The 17,537-nt window shown below is 41.7% G+C and overlaps 1 protein-coding gene across 1 annotated transcript; it reads right to left on the minus strand.

Annotated features, from left to right (window-relative positions):
* Position 1: 1 nt before the first annotated feature.
* On the minus strand, positions 2-13,909 carry cblc (Cbl proto-oncogene C, E3 ubiquitin protein ligase). Its single transcript, XM_023833243.2, has 13 exons — positions 12,728-13,909; positions 6,008-6,154; positions 5,415-5,571; positions 5,157-5,278; positions 4,289-4,426; positions 4,008-4,095; positions 3,663-3,794; positions 2,616-2,786; positions 2,342-2,482; positions 1,820-1,869; positions 688-768; positions 493-548; positions 2-368 (listed from the first exon to the last, which is right to left on the minus strand). The coding sequence occupies exons 1-13, from the start codon at positions 13,126-13,128 to the stop codon at positions 271-273; spliced, it is 1,782 nt and encodes a 593-aa protein (XP_023689011.1). The 5' UTR covers positions 13,129-13,909; the 3' UTR covers positions 2-270.
* Between the last annotated feature and the right edge of the window lie 3,628 nt (positions 13,910-17,537).

Genomic DNA, 17,537 nt, shown 5'->3' on the forward strand with positions numbered 1-17,537 from the left:
AAACATTCAACGCCTTTATTTTTTAAGGAGTAACAGACTAATATCCAAAACTCTAGTTTTGTACATTTTATGACAGAACATTTAACTATCGCTTTTGTAAGTAGTTAGAGGTTTATAAGCCATAAGTATAAACTCAGTAGTAAAATAATAATTATAATGGTTAACTTGCTGTGTACTATGTGTATTAGAGCCTATTGTTATGGAGTCCTGGGACAGAGGAAAATGTAGCTCTTTCCAATCCCACTGGTGTCCAGCCAGATCCCTGCACTCTTAAGAGGACATGGTTCGCTCCATTTCTCTGCGATCCTTTGGCCTCTTCTCCCTCTCTTGGCCCACAACCGATGACCCCATCCACAGAGCACCACCTACTGGAGATGGAGGGAAGGACTTTGTGCTCAGTGGTGCAATGGAGCAGGCCAGAAGGTACCAGCTGCACTGTTATCAGTGAGATCATACTCTGAGCCCAGCAGATGTTTCCCGTCTGATACTCACTGGTTCTTCCTGACTGGGAGGATGAAGGCCTGTTTGACGCAGGGGACGATTCCTCACTAAGGAGACACGTGGGTGGGGGGAGTCATTGAAGAAGTTGACATTTAAATGTGGTCACCTGCTCTCCTGCTTCATGAACAGGCATGCTAGCATGGAAGAACTGAGAGCTAACTTGCTAGTCTTGATGATGTGACTCACCCACATGAACTGACTCGCAGTATGGGCGGGGGACCCCAGATGGTGTCCTCCTCACTGCTGCAGCTGTCGTCCGACACACACCTGAGAACGCACAACCATACAACTCACATTGCTGTCCATGACAACCAGACCCCACCCCTCTCACAAGCTAATGACATCCATACTGGAGCACTGGGCATACATGACCATAACTCATCAAGCTTTCAGAAGAGAATAATACACAAAGGGATTAAAACACTCCTGAGGTGGTCTTAGTTTGGTTAGTTACAGGGGGGTCTGAGTTTGTTCACATATGCACAAAAATGCTGACTAATCACTCTGAGTTCATTTTGAGGGCTGAAAGGGATCAAGCATGAAAACAGCCACTGCCTCTTAAGGTCAATTCATACTTCACTCTTCTAGCTTTCAGCTGTGAACTAGGGAACGTGACGTAACTTTCGTCATGAGGGATTGGCTATGGATGACTGCACGTGTAGCCCAGGATATTATGTTTAACAGAAACCATATGTGTCCGTAAGCATCGACTAAGCAGGTGCTACATAATTGATTACCAATAGGTGGCAGTGTGGACTTTCACAGATAAACTGTCAATGATGAAAGAGTAGAGGAAGAATAATTATTGTTGTTGTAATAGTTATGATGACCAGCCGAATGAGATGGGTCAGAGGTACCTGCAAATCTAATTTTTCATGCAGTCCAGACATTATACCAATGTATACTGTATATTTTAAAAAGCCGCACCTTACAGCATTTTGTAATCTTGGTGATAAAAATCTCAGAGTGGCTAATTTTGTTGTAAATATTTCAGTATACTTTGGAATGCCATATTACTGTAGTACCATCCGAGTCACAACTAATAATTTTAAAATTATTGATAAAAGTTTACCCATTGTACTACAATGCTTGTATCTGTGTTTGTTGCAATACATCTGCCCTCTGCTGGTCTGGTGGAATATCACTACTGTATGCATACGCCAACCATGACCATCCGCATCCTCAGCTAAATGTAGTATGAACACAAGCTGCCGTGTGGACGATCGTCCCCAGCCTGAAAGCGCGTGAGGAAAAACAAAGCATTGAACTAGGCTTTAGGGTTTGCGCTGATGAAGGCTGGCCTCCTATGTTACCTCACCTGGCGATCTGTGGGTGGGACAGTGTCTCCACGTCAGAGCTGCTGAGATTCTGCAGAGAGATTTCGTTATTTAGACTACTGTCAGGCAGCATGGGGGAGGGAGGGAGTGGTATTTTCCTCCCATTTTCCTTCCTTTTTACTTCATTCTAAATACAGCACTGTGTTAAATATTTCCCCCTAAAGAGAACCACCTTTGGGTGACCATTATAGTGATACCAGGGCTGTCAGCCTTTCCAATAAGTAATAAAAGCTAAAGGTAATGATCCTTAACTCGAATGATCTGCAGAACCTCAGAGTCAAGGTTGCTCATCCTATTATATAAAGCTGAGTCTGTACTCATTATAACGATGCTAAATAAGAATTATGGAAATGCTTCTAGCAAGGTACTAGCTTAACTACAGGAAACAATGCTGGTGGAAGCTTTAATGTAAACCTGCGAAGAGCAGTTAAAACGTGCTTTTCTGGGCTTGGCTCTGATGTATGCTATAGCACGTGGCACGGCATGAAACGGGGCGAGCTCACAGGACGAGAGGGGGGCTGCTCGGGGGGCAGCTTAGCAGGAGGTCTGAAGGTGGGTCTGGGCAGCTTGGGGGAAGGGCAGCTGGTCTTTGGAGGCAGGGGTGGGGGTGTAAGGTCAGGCTGCTGCTGGGCAGAGAGGGACAGCTGTGAAAAGAGATGGAAAGAATGAACAAAGGTGTGGAATGGAGAGGTATCATGGTATCCTGACTTTGGTGTAGAAGAACATGGCTAGCACAGCCTCAATTGGGAACATGTCCTTAGAAAACACCAAGAGCACCCTTTTCATGGAGGCCAGCTGCTGCATCACTAGTGCCACGTCTTCCAGATCATCTTCGCTGTTGTCGGTATCCTCCTCATCAACTTTGTCCGGCAGGAAGGGCTCTACCACGACAGACTCTGTCCCTCTGATGTCACACCGGCAGTATGGGCAGGTGTGGCCGTCGGATCTCTGTGTGAAGGAGAGGTTCTGAGGACCCGATTCAGCTGAGCAGAACCAGTCAATGTCACCGGTAATGTTGATGCAAAAAAAAGAGTACAGCCACGGTTCTTCACACTGTTCATTTTATAAACTAACAGATTAATGAGTGGCAAATCGGATTCTGACCTTGACTCTTCCAGTCTTCACATTTTACCTTTCGTAGACATGTATTTGTAGAAAGATATTTCACTTTATTTCATACAAATAATCCCCCAATCCCACATGTAATTTTGAGCATTTATTATATATATTTTAGCCCCAGAAATGTTACTTGTATATGTAAGATTATTTAACTTAATGACTTACTGACATTAAATAAGGCCAATCAATAAGGCTTATATGAACAAATTGAAATAAATATATATCCATCCATCCATCCATTATCTATACCGCTTAATCCATCTGGGTCACGGGGGAAATAAATATATAATTATTTATGAATATTAATATTCATATAAATCAATTAAAATTTTTACTGTAATGTGTGGAATTTAATTACAAGCTAATATTACAAGCTATTGGCTACATCAATCCATCACTCACAGTCTCCATCTTTGATATGTGACATACAAACTGTAACCAAACCCAATCATGCCTGGATGAAGACCACAAAAATATACTGTAAACTGGGAAAGAATAGTGAGGTTATGGCACCTGCTTTTCAGCCCCTCTGGTGACACCAACATGCTGACTGAAGTTTATTAGAAAGTGCAGGTACCATAATAGCTGCAAAAAACACAGCAGAGGATGCCATAGCCAGCGAGGTGTGGCAGAGTCAGGGGAGGCTGGGAAATGGTGCAGCAGACACAGACTGGTCTGGCCAGATGCTGGGGATGGTGACCATACCTGCCAGCTGCTGAGGCAGGGTTGGCACAGCAGGTGTCCACATGGCTGGATGCGAATGTCTTTGTCTCGCTCGGCACAGATCTTACACAGCTGGAAGGTGCTGCCGATCTCACAATAGAGCTCATACTGCTCCTGTTAGGGTCTCACACACACACACACACACACACACACACACACATGCACACAGACACATACAAGTGTGCGCCCATCAGATGGACTCTTTAGGTTACCGGCAAAACATCGGAAACTGCTCACACACAAATGACTTCCGTTTGAGGTGTACAGGAACAGTGTTTTTTTCCATACACATAACTGTCACTATGTGAAAAAGAAATGCTACGTTACCGGGCTGACTCTGACTTTGCCCTTGTAAGTCGGCTCGCACAGACTGGTTAGGTCAGGGTTGTTGTCTCTACCATCTGGGAACAGATAGCTGAAACCACAAAGCACACCGTGTCACATTCAAACATGCAGACAATACTTAGCTGCCATCCCGCCCACGCCCACACACAAGTGCCCCAACTCAGACCTTTAGAAGCTATTATTCACTCTCCATGCCAAGTCTTCTATATTAAGAAAAGCATCATAGACTGCATCTATATCAATATGTGTACAAATGCACGCACTAGCCTTCTTGGTAACCCTTGACGAGAGCCTGGAACAGAGGAATGTCCTGGGGAATGGTCTGCACAATGGCGCCATCCTTGGTCACATGACCGATGGCCCATTGGCCCATGTGGGTGCAACTCAGGCGGAAGATGTAGCTAATGGAAAATAAAGATAAAGCAGGTTCTGGTTATGCATCTTGTCAACCTGAAGCTTGTTAGATGACACTGCACAGCGGTCTGTTGATCTGTATGTCTGCTGGGTAGTTTAGCCAAGATAACACAAGACATGGTGCTTAGCCTGTGGCTAGATAATGTGCATAATCATTGATGTGTCTGCACATGCATTACGTATATATACAGCTCTAGAAAAAATTAAGAGACCACAGCAACATTTTTAGTTACACTTATTTCTGATGATGAACTATACATTTTTTTTGCATCTTCCCTGTTTCTCATTGATGAAGGGCTTCTTCCTTGCTTTATAGGTCTTCAAGGGCTAGCAGGCCTAACTCTCCTTGCCGCACAATTCACACCACTTAATGTTCCCATTCTTTTTAAAGGTCACTTGAGGTCATTCTCTGATTTATGAGGTACAGTTGGAGGTGCTGACAGTCATCTCTGGCATTACAAAGTTGCTTATGCCCTCTACCTGGCTGGTTTTTGGTCATTGCAAGTGTTTCCTGCTTTGTTCTTGTGTACTGCTGTCTTAGAAACTTTGAACCTGGAAGCAACCTGCCTCTCAGTGTAGCCTTCTGCCAGCAGAACCAGGGTTAAACCAGGATTGCATGTTTTTTTTTTTTTTTTTTAAAAGAGTGGTCTCTTATTTTTTCCAGAGGTGTACATAAGGTGTCATGCCTTGTTTTCTGCTCCCTGCTGTGCTCCTCACCTGCCAGGCTGATGGGTGTAGTTTTCCAGGCGGGACCGGACCTGGTCATAGGTGAGGAAAGCCATGAACCCAGGGTGGGTGACTGCCAAATGGTTCCAATTCCTTAGCAGGGATGACCATGGCTAAGAAGGAGAGAGATAGGCCAGCAGAAATGACAAAGGACCTTGCGGTTCAGTCCATGTGGCCAAAGGCAGCGACAGACCGCCAGGCTTGTGACCCAAATTTCATAGTAGCCGAACGATAATCCTGCTGCAGTACCTGGAAGAGCCTAGTGAAAATGTCAAATTCAAAGATGGAGACGTGGTCATTGCAGGTGATGTCCACCGTGGACCTTAGGGCCATGGCCTCCATGCCCTCCTCGAAAGCATGAACCTTGCGAAGCTGCTCCTTGAAACTGTTCCACTGTATGATACACCTGAGGATGAGAGAAATGAGCTTAATACAGGCTGCTGTAGCTCTTTTTTGATGATTTTTTACCAGCAATATCACATCATGCTATTAATATTATGTGTTGCCTACATAAAGATACACCTGAAGTGTAGTCGAGGGAAATGTTAAATTAACGGGCTAACTTCGTGGATTAAACGTTCTTTACAAGACACAGAAGTTGCTGTTAGGAGGTTGTCAATCTACGGCACTAACAAAGAGGGTGATAAACGCTTCATTAATGGAGTACAACAAATGTAGTCAGATTTGTCTTGTTCCCCTTACAAAGTCCCCAGCTGCGGGGGTTAATTTTCATTTCCTTTCTAATCACACATCGTTTATATGACCCTGCCTCCATCCATCTTCCACGCTTTCACAATTCCTTCTGTTTATTTTACCGATTCCGACCTCTCCACAGCGCTCACCTCTCTCCAAATGCTTTCCTCCAGAATTCCCCGGCTTCTGTTTTAGTCAGCCTGTATGTGTCCCCCTGAAAATGTCCCCTGGGAAACACTGCCTGCAGTTCATGCAGCATGTGGCTGAACAGCAGAGAAATCTTCGTCAGGCTTCTCCTGGGAAATTGAAGAAAGAAAACAGAAAGACAGAGTGTTGGCTGCCAGCTCAGTAAAGCAAATCTCCATGTCAATTACAAACAGAAAATAATATTCTGTGCTTATTTAATTGTTAAACTTCAAGACTGAAGATTCAGTTTATTCTTTATCTTAAATCTTGCTTTTTTCCTGATCAGAAATGTATAAAATGTACAGAATTACAGACACAAACTCAGTTAAAAGCTGCCTGTAATATTCAGTTCAGTTTATTTTTGCATCGCGCCTTTCACATTCAGACACCCTGAGGCAGCTGACAATAATATGTGGCAATCCATGATTACGTTGTTTATACAAAATGGTGCCTGAAACAGGGAAAAGGGAAGAGGGAAAGAAGGAATTCCATAAGACAATGGAGGAGAGGAACAAAAACACCATGAATAAGCAGAAGAAAAACATCTGAGTCCGAAGTCAAATGAGTGTTGAACTTCCCCGGGTATGCTAATGTTACAGAAAACAATGAAGATAGGCCTGCTGTAATCAAAGCGAGGTATGAACTGTGCTCATAGTCAGAGGTAATCAGTGAGCCAGTTCTCTGAGCAGATAACATAAACAATGCACTGTTTTGTAGTTAAGCTTTCACACACAGGAAGTCTCTCTGAGCTTCCTGTCCTTAGGGTGTGCGCCTGAGCGACCAAATTTTCCGTTAGACACTGACCACTTAACACGAACACCAAGCAGCAGCCATTTCTCTGACATCAAACATGACGATGGCATGTGACTTTCTTGACTGATAAATCACTGAACAAATAAAGATAGAATTTCATAATATAATTTCATAATATATTGCATAAGTATCTTTTCAGATGATGATTCATGTAATTTTGTACTTGACTGCTAGATTAATTGACAGAATAAATTGATAAACCTTTAATATGCAGTGAATGCATACTTCATCCCTCCTTGACCTGCTTACTTTGGTCACAATCAATCTTTTATGTATGCAAGATCTGTTGATTTATGAATAAAAAAATACCCACTTGTGCCTTATATCTTGATGCACTCATCTATTTTGGGCAAAACTTTCCATGACTAAGTTCAGTGGCAGCCTTGTTCATGTCTTCATTTCCACAACAGATGACATTTCCTGCCCATCAAACACCCTATTTGTGGTCATATCAACATCTGCAGAAACCACCCCCTACTCCAGATTACCAGTGTGTATACATAAGAGTGCAAAGAAAATAAAACAGCTGTATGGAACCAGCCAAGTAAGGCAGCCAAATTACGCTTTGCATTTTTGCAGTACCCAAACGAGTGCATTTTATGCCTTGGAGTGGTAACTGGTGCCTTGAAGCAGTGCTTCGCAGTGCTTCGCAGTGCTTCTGTGTTTCAGTTGTATTAGGAAGCTCTGTGAAATTAAAATGATAAGAGGGCGAGATATCAGTACAGGTTTCTGTAGTACTTATTTCAGAAATATGTGGATCTGTATGGACAGCAAATCAAAAGGGGAAGAAGGAATTTGCATGAGAGTGTTTGATTATTTGTGTGAAATATTTATCTGTGCTTCACTTTTGGTATCGAGGCCCCCCCAGAGGGCAGGTTGAGCAGTCATCCTTGCAACCATGTTATGCCAAAGGAAACCTGGGCCGAAGGTTTACAGTCCATCTACCCTGGCCTTTTGTTTGATAGAGACAGCTGATTATGAAACAGCACAAAAAGTGGGGGCTGAGGAGGGGTCAGATAAAAAATAAAGGAAGCTAAGGCTTTTTCACAGACCTGTAAATCCTGTTGACCAACATTTCCTCCCTAACCTACATTCCCCACTGTGATTACTGATGTGTGTCTGCATGCCCCGACTGTGCTTTAGAGATTTAAGAACTAGATGAGCTGTCATGAGTCACTTAAAGTAAGACATTCTGGGAGGGAGGGGCAGCTTGATACCATGTGCAGTAGAGATATCATGATACCATGCACTGTATACAAATCATGATATAGTGCACAACGGACACATCATGATACCATGCACTGTATACAAATCATGATACAGGGCACAATGGACACATCATGATACCATGCACTGTATGCAAATCATGATACAGGGCACAATGGACACATCATGATACCATAAACTGTATACAAATCATGATACAGTGCACAATGGACACATCGTGATACCATGCACTGTATACAAATCATGATATAAGGCACAACAGACACATCATGATACCATGCACTGTATACAAATCATGATACAAGGCACAACAGACACATCATGATACCATGCACTGTATACAAATCATGATACAAGGCACAACAGACACATCATGATACCATGCACTGTATACAAATCATGATGCAGTGCAAAGAAGTCACATCATGATACCATGCACTGTATACAAATCATGATACAGTGCACTATGGGCACATCATGATACCATGCTGTACATGCATCAACATACTATGCTGTACATGCATCATGATACCATGCGCCGTAGACACATCATGTTACTATGTGCTGTACATATACCAGGACATCATGCACTATACATGCATCATGATACTGTGTGCTGTAGAGGCATCATGATACCGTGAGCTGTACACGCATCATAATATCACATACTTTTGACACATCATGATACTATATGCTGTACATATACCAGGATATCATGCACTATACTCTGTACTCTGTACGTTGTACACTCATCATGATACAGTGCAGTGTGCACACATCATGATAGCATGTTCTGTGGATGCATCATCATACTCTGTGGAGTACACGTGTCATGATACCCTGCACTGTACACGCATCATGGTACTGTGTGCTGTACATGCATTATGATACCGTGCACTGAACACGCATCATGATACCATGGGCTGTAACCACATCATGATACCATGTGCTGTACACGCATCCATCAACATTACAAGTGAAAATTTGAAGTTATCCAGCATCTAGTTCAGTTTTTCAAAACAATTTACTACATTGTAGGGCTGTGAATCGATTAAAATTAAAATAAATGATTTTAATCACACCTAATATTGAAACTTATATGCATAAAAATTCATACACAGAACCTGCCAAAATTAATGTAGAATTAATACAAAGGGGAGTGTATGAGTCATGAACAATAACAATAACAATAATAACTGATACTTTATTGATTCCTGTGGGGAAATTTTCTTTATGCCTCCCCCAACTTGCTCTCTGTACGTGAGAGCAAGCTGGCCATGAAGGGCAGCCACCCATAGTAGTGCCTAGGGAGCTGGGCTTAATGGTCTTGCTCAAGGACCCACAGATGTGCTGAAGCCAAGCTTGATCAGGGGACCTTCTGATCAAAGGCACAGAGGCTTAGCCCACTGAGCTCTCAGTTTTATGTTACCATTTATTTGTGTAATAAACAAAAGCAAAATTATACATCTTCTCATATAAATTGATTGTTTATTGTGGGAAAGCTGAAAGTCGCACATGTGCTACACGATCACAAGTAAACCGTGAACTATTCAAGTATTCAACTATTCAGGAAATGGACTTTAGAAAATAACTTATGGTGAATCTGCACCCTTACCAGTTATAGAAAGTTAAGGCCTATCTCATGTGCTTGAATACATAATTACCTTAAATTGCCTGTGTTCCCGGCTGAGGAAACCAACATAGACCAGTATGACCAACAAAATGCATATGGTGTTTTGATGTCGGTCTTTAGTGAAATATTGCTGGTGGACTAGCTTCATTGGCAGGTAGAACAGCAGTTACACTGGTCCACCAGCACCCAACTGTAGCACTAACCAGCACAGAAAGGCATAGAAATCATGCTGATCTTATGCTAGTATTTTTCATCAGGCTTGGCAAAGCCCCTCACAGGTACTGGACAGACACATTTTTTTCTGTATTCGGCTTTCTATGCGTTGCTTTCATATGTGGCTATCAACTCTCCTGCATGTGCGACGCCCATCCATGGTTAACGAGGATCATGTAGTGACAGTACCTGTTAAAATCCATGCTCATATTATTCTCCCAGTTGTGTAAAAACATTACCCATGGATTAACACAATCAAAGAAATAATAGCGTTTTATGACTTTAGAATTAAAGCGACACGTTAATGCGATACATTTCCCAGCCATACTAGAGTTATAGTATTTACTTAATATGGTTGTTCACTTAATAACTCAAAGGGATAGATTTTAAAAAGTGTAAACATAATGCTAACTGGGAATGGTTTATCTGAACCCGAATATCCATATACCTCACAGTAATGAAGGCGCTTATTTGCATTTCAACATGATCCCAAATATTCAGAGTAAGCTTTGTGGGTTTCTCATCTGTTATTTTAGGTCTTACCATACAATTTATTAATACTTTAGGAAAATTAAGAAAATTACAGATAAATAGTAGGTATGTAAAACAAAAACTTCAAATTATTTAGTTACTGTTTGTTGACAAAATGTCACTTAATATTAGGACGCATAACATCGAATGAAGTTAACCATTACTACTGGTGCACAATTAATTTATCCAGGTCTGAAATGTATGGTTCCTTCCACCTGATTTTGCAGCTGGCTTTTAAAAACCGTCACATGCATTTTTTTTAGAATTACCTCATATAGTGATGATGATGGTGGCTAAACTGTGTAAAGCCGAAAATAACAAAATTACAGATGTCCACACTGAGCCACTACTACTGCACAGGAACCTAACAATGATGATAACAAATAAAAAACAAAAACCTCATGGCACATATCATGATAAATTCATACAGGAGGTTATGTTCTTATGTTCTTATATGAGTGTGTTGCTTTTCTGTTGGTCATAGTGGAGGCCACACAGCAGCCTCTGCAAAGTTAAAAATGCGGTTCAGTTGCTTTTCTCTGCAGATAGGTATATTTAGTACCAAACATGCTGACTGGGGACTTTTGTAACCTAATTTCCATCTCATTCCCGTCATTCTCACACCTCCGGCTCCCGTCATGTTCACGGTTGCTCATCCATGGTATTCAGGCTTTTTTCAGTGAAACAGCTTCCTTCGAACAGGGCATTTCCTGCGTGGATTACTTGGCTAGTAATGGTTTGTTCCTACTGTTTTGTTTCTGAGAATGTAATACTCTACAACAGTGCATTCAGTAAAGCATATCTAGTAAATTTTACAGATATTAGGGTCAGACACACAAAGCCATATAAGCTATACAATGAACAAATGAAATTCCCACATATCTAATACCCCATTTGAGTACTACTGCTCAGAATGTAAATATCTAATATTACTCCAGTGTTATGGACTGTAGAGAATATTCCAAACACCAAAAAAACAGTTTCATGTCCTTCACCTCCCAATTTCATCCCTCTAAGAATTTTATCAGAAGATGATAATGCATTAACGTCATCATACATATCTGTAAATTTAGAAATCACTTTTTATACAGTAGTATTCATTTTTGTTTGTAACAAAGGTAAAATGCGTCACAACTAAATACGGATTCGGATAGGAATTCGTCATAATAGTCCGTGAAACTTCAGATTGAGTTCAGATAAATTAATTGGCATTAATTTCCCAGATGTGTAAAACAAAATGTCAATTTATTCCCTTGATTTTCATAAAATAAGGGGAAAATATTTTGTATCACAAATGGAACTATAGTCGTCGAGATTCCATCATCAATACACTGAAAATATATACTTTGCGCTTAAATCCCAAATATGGCTGCAAATGATTTGAATTATGCAATGAATGTATTAAAAAATTTTATTGAGGCTGGGTTGCTGAGTTTTTATTGAGGCGCTGCGAGGTGAATTAATGGGCATAGTTGCATTTTGTGAGGATGGGGGTTCGAAATTGCTGGATTAGAATATTTTAACAGCATAAGGGAATTATCACTGCCATGGACGTCGCCGCCATTAAATCTGAGCGGGACGTGTCCCCCTCACATTTCATAATTATTTGTCTGGACCCCCCCCCCCCCAACATAAAATATTAGTTTTATGCCAGTGTGTCCCCCCTACATTCAAAATGCTTCAACCGCCCCTGATCACTGCAGATCTCATACTCAGCACTGGAGAGGTCCACATATTCAACAAAAGCCTGACCCCAGTGAGTCAAAGGCTGTGTCTCTACAGGGAAAAGTGGTCCACTGTTTCTTCCCCTTTAGTCACCTCCTCTCCTATTTTCCCTCTCATAGAGCGGGAGCGCTGGATCCAAAGCACTTTGCACAATGCCACTCGATCTTGTGCGACTCCCCTCCCTTGGAGAGTAAAAGCTCTGGCACAGCCTGGCCTGGCCCCGAACTTTGCTAAGTGATTTGTACAGATGGTTTGACAAAGACGCACACAACAGGGTAGCTGTGCGGTCCAGCTACAGATAATCATTAAATTAAATTAAGCATATCCGTAGCTATAACGTTTGTGGTCCTACAGGGTTGTTTACGTTCATTCTACAATTACAGACCTTACATGCTTAAAAAAATAACATTTTCCAGCAAACGTTCTTTATAAAAACAAGTATTACTGGATTATACCTTAAAGCAACTGATATTCAATGAACCCTCTCTCCTGCCCTTGAAGAGTAAAGAAGAGACTAGCAGAAGATACCAGTGCCTCTCACCTATAGCTGGAGTTCTCCTCAAAGATCTTCTCCTTGCCCTCTTTGAACAGGAGTATCGCTCTCTCTGTCTTGGTCAGCAGGTGCCTGATGTGGACCCTCAGGTATTCGGCCTCATCGCCACGAGGGACATAGCCGCTCGTCTCACTTGTGGCTGGGCCTCGGTAGGGTGCCCAGACCCCCGAAAGCTGGTTTGCTGTCTGAGACACCAGGTCAGGCAGGAAGGGCGGACTGTTCTTCAGGGCTAGCCGTGGGTTGGTAGACAAAGTCTCCAGTTTTCCTAGCCTTTTCAGGGTTTTGTCCAACAGCCGGGAGTCTGCCGCAGTCAATGTAGTGGTGCTGGACCTGGCTAAGTCAGGCCTAGGGCTTTGGCCTATTCCCCACCAGCTGCGCGCTGCTGCCATGACTCACATGTGTATGTCGAAGCAATGACGGTGTATAGGCTGCAGACTTGCTAAGGCCAGCATGTAGGTGTCGCTCCTGGGTGCTTTGTCAGTCTTCATGTGAAGTCATGAAGTCCCAAGAGATCCATATCTAGCAGAAGACCCCCTGGTGTTCTAGAAGATTCTTCACTTCACAAGCCTGTTCCACATTTCCTCCTTCATGCCAATGTCTGCCTGCACATATCACGATGACAGCAGCACGGACGGAAGGACAAAAGCGGGATCCCAGTGAGCCACCAGCAGCTACTGGGTGGTAGCCGGTAAGCACTAGAAGATATTTTGTCCCTTGAAGAGCTGAGAGAAGGCTACAAATCAAGTTCTCTACTTTTTGCCATTAGAAAGAAAGCAGAAGTGCGTCTTTAGATAAAACAGTCCCTTAATCTTAATTTTCCGCCAGACAATGAGATAAAAGTCGGTTGGCTCAACTCTCTCCTCCGCCCTCACTCACTCTTTCACACTTGTCCGTTCCCATGACCCAGAGACGCCCCCTTCGCTTTTCATGCCTTCAGTTATGTTCAGACCTGCCCTTCAGATACAGATGTGATGATGTGCAGCTCTCAGAGGCCGGCTGGTTGGCTGGGTGGCGGAGTGGGGGGGGGGGTCAGTATCCTTAGCGTGTTATAGCCCAGGAAAGTGGTTGCGTCCCTGTCTCGCATGTTCCCGCGGAGCCCCCTTTGAGCTCTCAGCTGCTTTCCTGCGCGCACTGCATTTCCGGGTTGTGCTCTGATAAACCGGTTTGTCGTAACTCTCCCTAGAAGGCAGAGTCAGGTAGGTGTGGGGCTCCAGAGGTCAGAGAGAGAGAGACACAGAGAGAGAGAGAGAGAGAGAGAGAGAATACACCCCAGGATTACGTAAATAACTGGAAAGACACATTCATCAGAGAACTTAGGTTTACATATGTTTGGTCAATTTAATGACCACAAAGCAGACCAAGTTTCTGTAAATGTTTCTCAAAAATGTATACCTTAACACACTTCTTTACATGTTTCTGTAGCAAAATAGTCTTTAGTTTTATTATTATATCTTTTACAACATTTACATAAAAAAAATACAGATAAGTACTTTGTAATTTTAGAAGCTAAACAAGTTTACACATACTTTTGCTACCTGTAATACGCTTGATTTACTGACTTTAAAGTGATACACTGCCACCCTGTGGATGTAAAATGCATTTACTCTTTGTCAGATTTGTGTTTCAAAAGAGAATTACAAGTATTGGCCAATAAGTTGTTTCACAAAACGTATAAATATAATTTCATTGTCAATTAAAAAGAATGAAGGCTGCCAAATTTTAATAGAATAATGCGTACTTATTTTAAAATCGCATTAAGGCACAGTCTACTGTAGAGTCCTGCTTGGGGACAGTGTGTTTATCGAGTTTTCTGTACGACATTGTTCATACAATCCTGTCATGCTTTTTGGGCTTTGGAGGTTACTGTAGTTACTTCCATACATTTTGGAGTAGAAAAGGAGAAATATGGTGAGAATTTGAATGGTTGTTTTCAATTTTAAATATTGCCAGAAGGCTCAATTGATAGGTGTGTCGCAGATTGCACTCTTTGTGGTAGAGAATTTAAATATCACTGGAGCACAACATCTTTGTCCTACCATCTAAAAACGAGTCTTTCTGGTTTGGTGTTTGAGAAACACAGTAGCTGTACCCATCAGCTGTAATGTCCTGCCCATCGTGTCCACCTGACCCTCCTGTCTCCTCACTTATGTGGCCCTTATGAAACACGCCTATTGCTTGTTCCCCCTTGTTAGTCTTAGTATTTAATTACCTGTTTGTCTCATCAGCCAGTCCACTTATTGCCTGTGTACTTCCTGATACTCGTCTTCCTTTGTTTGCCAAATGCCTGCCTTCGAGTCCTTCATCTCTCAAGTCTTGACACCAGCCCACTGCTGATGAAAGTGCTGGTTATCGATCCATAACCGAAAGCCAGTGTAAAGCACTAACCAATGCAAGAACATAACTGAATAACTACTGACTGTCGGGCAATAAGCATTGCTGAAGCTGGAGCCTCAGAGTGCAATGGAATTAGTACAGGATTGTTTTTTTACTCAATTTGTTAACACCCCTACCAGGGGAGATGCCATTCTTGATCTTGTTTTCTCTAATAACCAGGACATGATTGGTAAACTAGACGTTTTAGAACCACTTGACAGTAGCGATCAAAACATGGTTAAATTTGAGGTTAAGTTTAGTGCCCGAAGAGCAAAGTCCAAATCAAAAATATATAATGTTAGGAAGGCTAATTTCAATTGTATGAGACTAAAACTAGAAACTGTGAACTGGATGGAGTTAAATAACAAAACTGTTGAAGAGGCATGGGAACATTATTGCAAGTGCAAGAGGACTTCATACCTGTTTCCAGCAAGAATAAATCTAGGAAATTGCAACCTAGGTGGTTTACTAGGGAAATAAAGTATAAAGTAAGTAAATAAGGAAAAGGGCTTTGTTCCAGAAATGGAAAATAACTGATGGTGACAGAATAAAGCAAGAGTATCTAAATCTACAGGCTGAGTTAAAAAATGACATTAAACGAGCTAAAAGGAATGTCGAAAGGAAGATTGCATTGTAGGCTAAGGAAAGTTTCTTCCAGTATTTTAACTCTAAAAGCTCTAAATTTTCTAAAAGCTGAAGTTACTAATCTGCAGGATATAATTGAAAACGACATTGATATAGTAAATAAGTTCAATGATAGTTTTGCACGGGTATTCACTGTTGAGGACACTAGTAATTTACCAGTTCTTATTACTAATCCAGCATCGTCTATAACTAATATATATATAACTGAAGCTGATGTTTTGCAAAGCCTAGCTAAGCTAAAAATAAATAAATCACAGGGCCCTGATGGCATCTTACCTATAGTGTTAAAAGAGATGAGGCATATTATTTGCCGACCCTTAACTTTACTGTTTCAAAAATTCTTATCTGAAGGTGTGGTACCTTCTGATTGGAAGCATGCCAACATAACGCTCATTTTCAAAAAAGGCGATAGAAGTAATTTGTCAAACTATAGGCAAATCAGTCTAACTGGTACAGTTATGGAGGCTATAATCAAAGAGAAAATGGTAGATTACCTGGACTCAAATAACATTTTGAGGGATAGCCAGCATGGATTTAGGAGAGGTAGATCCTGTTTAACAAATCTGTTGGAGTTTTTTGAGGAAGCTACTCAAGAAGTTGATGATAAGAAGGCCTATGATGTCATCTACTTAGATTTCCAAAAGGCTTTTGATGTTGTCCCCCACAAGAGGCTCTTACTTAAACTCAAAGCGACAGGTATTTTAGGAACTGTAGCGACCTGGATTGATAACTGGTTAACAGATAGGAAGCAGCGAGTAGTTATAAGAGGCACAATGTCACAGTGAGCCTGCGTTCATAGTGGGGTACCGCAGGGTTCAATTTTAGGACCACTATTGTTCCTAATTTACATAAATGATATAGACACCAATATATACAGTAAACTGGTGAAATTTGCAGATGACACCAAGGTGGGTGGTGTAGCAGATACTGAACTAGCGGCTCAGCAGCTACAGCGGGATCTTGATTTAATTAGTGACTGGGCCGACACCTGGCAGATGAAATTTAACATAGACAAATGTAAGGTACTACATGTAGGGAGTAGAAATATAAAGTACAGGTATTTTATGGGACCTACTGAAATAAAGGTAGCTGATTATGAGAAAGACCTTGGTGTGTATGTTGATGCTTCCATGTCTCATTCTCGCCAGTGTGGGGAAGCAATAAAAAAGGCAAATAGGATATTGGGGTATACTGTATCTCCAGGTGTGTGGAGTTTAAGTCAAGGGAGGTAATGTTAAGATTATACAATTCCTTGGTGAGACCTCACCTAGAATATTGTGTGCAGGTTTGGTCACCATATCTTAAAAAGGACATTGCGGCCTTAGAAAAGGTGCAGCATAGGGCCAGAAGAATGATTCCTGGTCTTAGAGGAATGTTATACGAGGAAATGTTAGTTGAGCTAAATCTGTTCAGCCTCAAGCAAAGGAGACTGAGGGGGGACATGATCCAGGTCTATAAGATTCTAATGGATGCTGTTCAACCAAATAGTTACTTCAGCATTAGTTCAAATACAAGAACTCGTGGTCATAGGTGGTAACTAGCGGGAGAACATTTCAAACTGGATTTAAGGAAGCACTTCTTTACACAGCGTGTAGTCAGAGTATGGAATAGTCTTCCTGATAACATAGTGCAAGCTGAATCCTTGTGTTCCTTTAAATCAGAGCTAGATAAGATTTTAACAACTCTGAGCTATTAGTTAAGTTCTCCCCAAGCGAGCTCGATGGGCCGAATGGCCTCCTCTCGTTTCTATAGTTCTTATGTTCTTATAAAATGCATATAC

The sequence above is a fragment of the Paramormyrops kingsleyae genome, chromosome 9, assembly GCF_048594095.1.
Source record: "Paramormyrops kingsleyae isolate MSU_618 chromosome 9, PKINGS_0.4, whole genome shotgun sequence".
In the NCBI taxonomy this organism is placed as follows: Eukaryota; Metazoa; Chordata; class Actinopteri; order Osteoglossiformes; family Mormyridae; genus Paramormyrops; species Paramormyrops kingsleyae.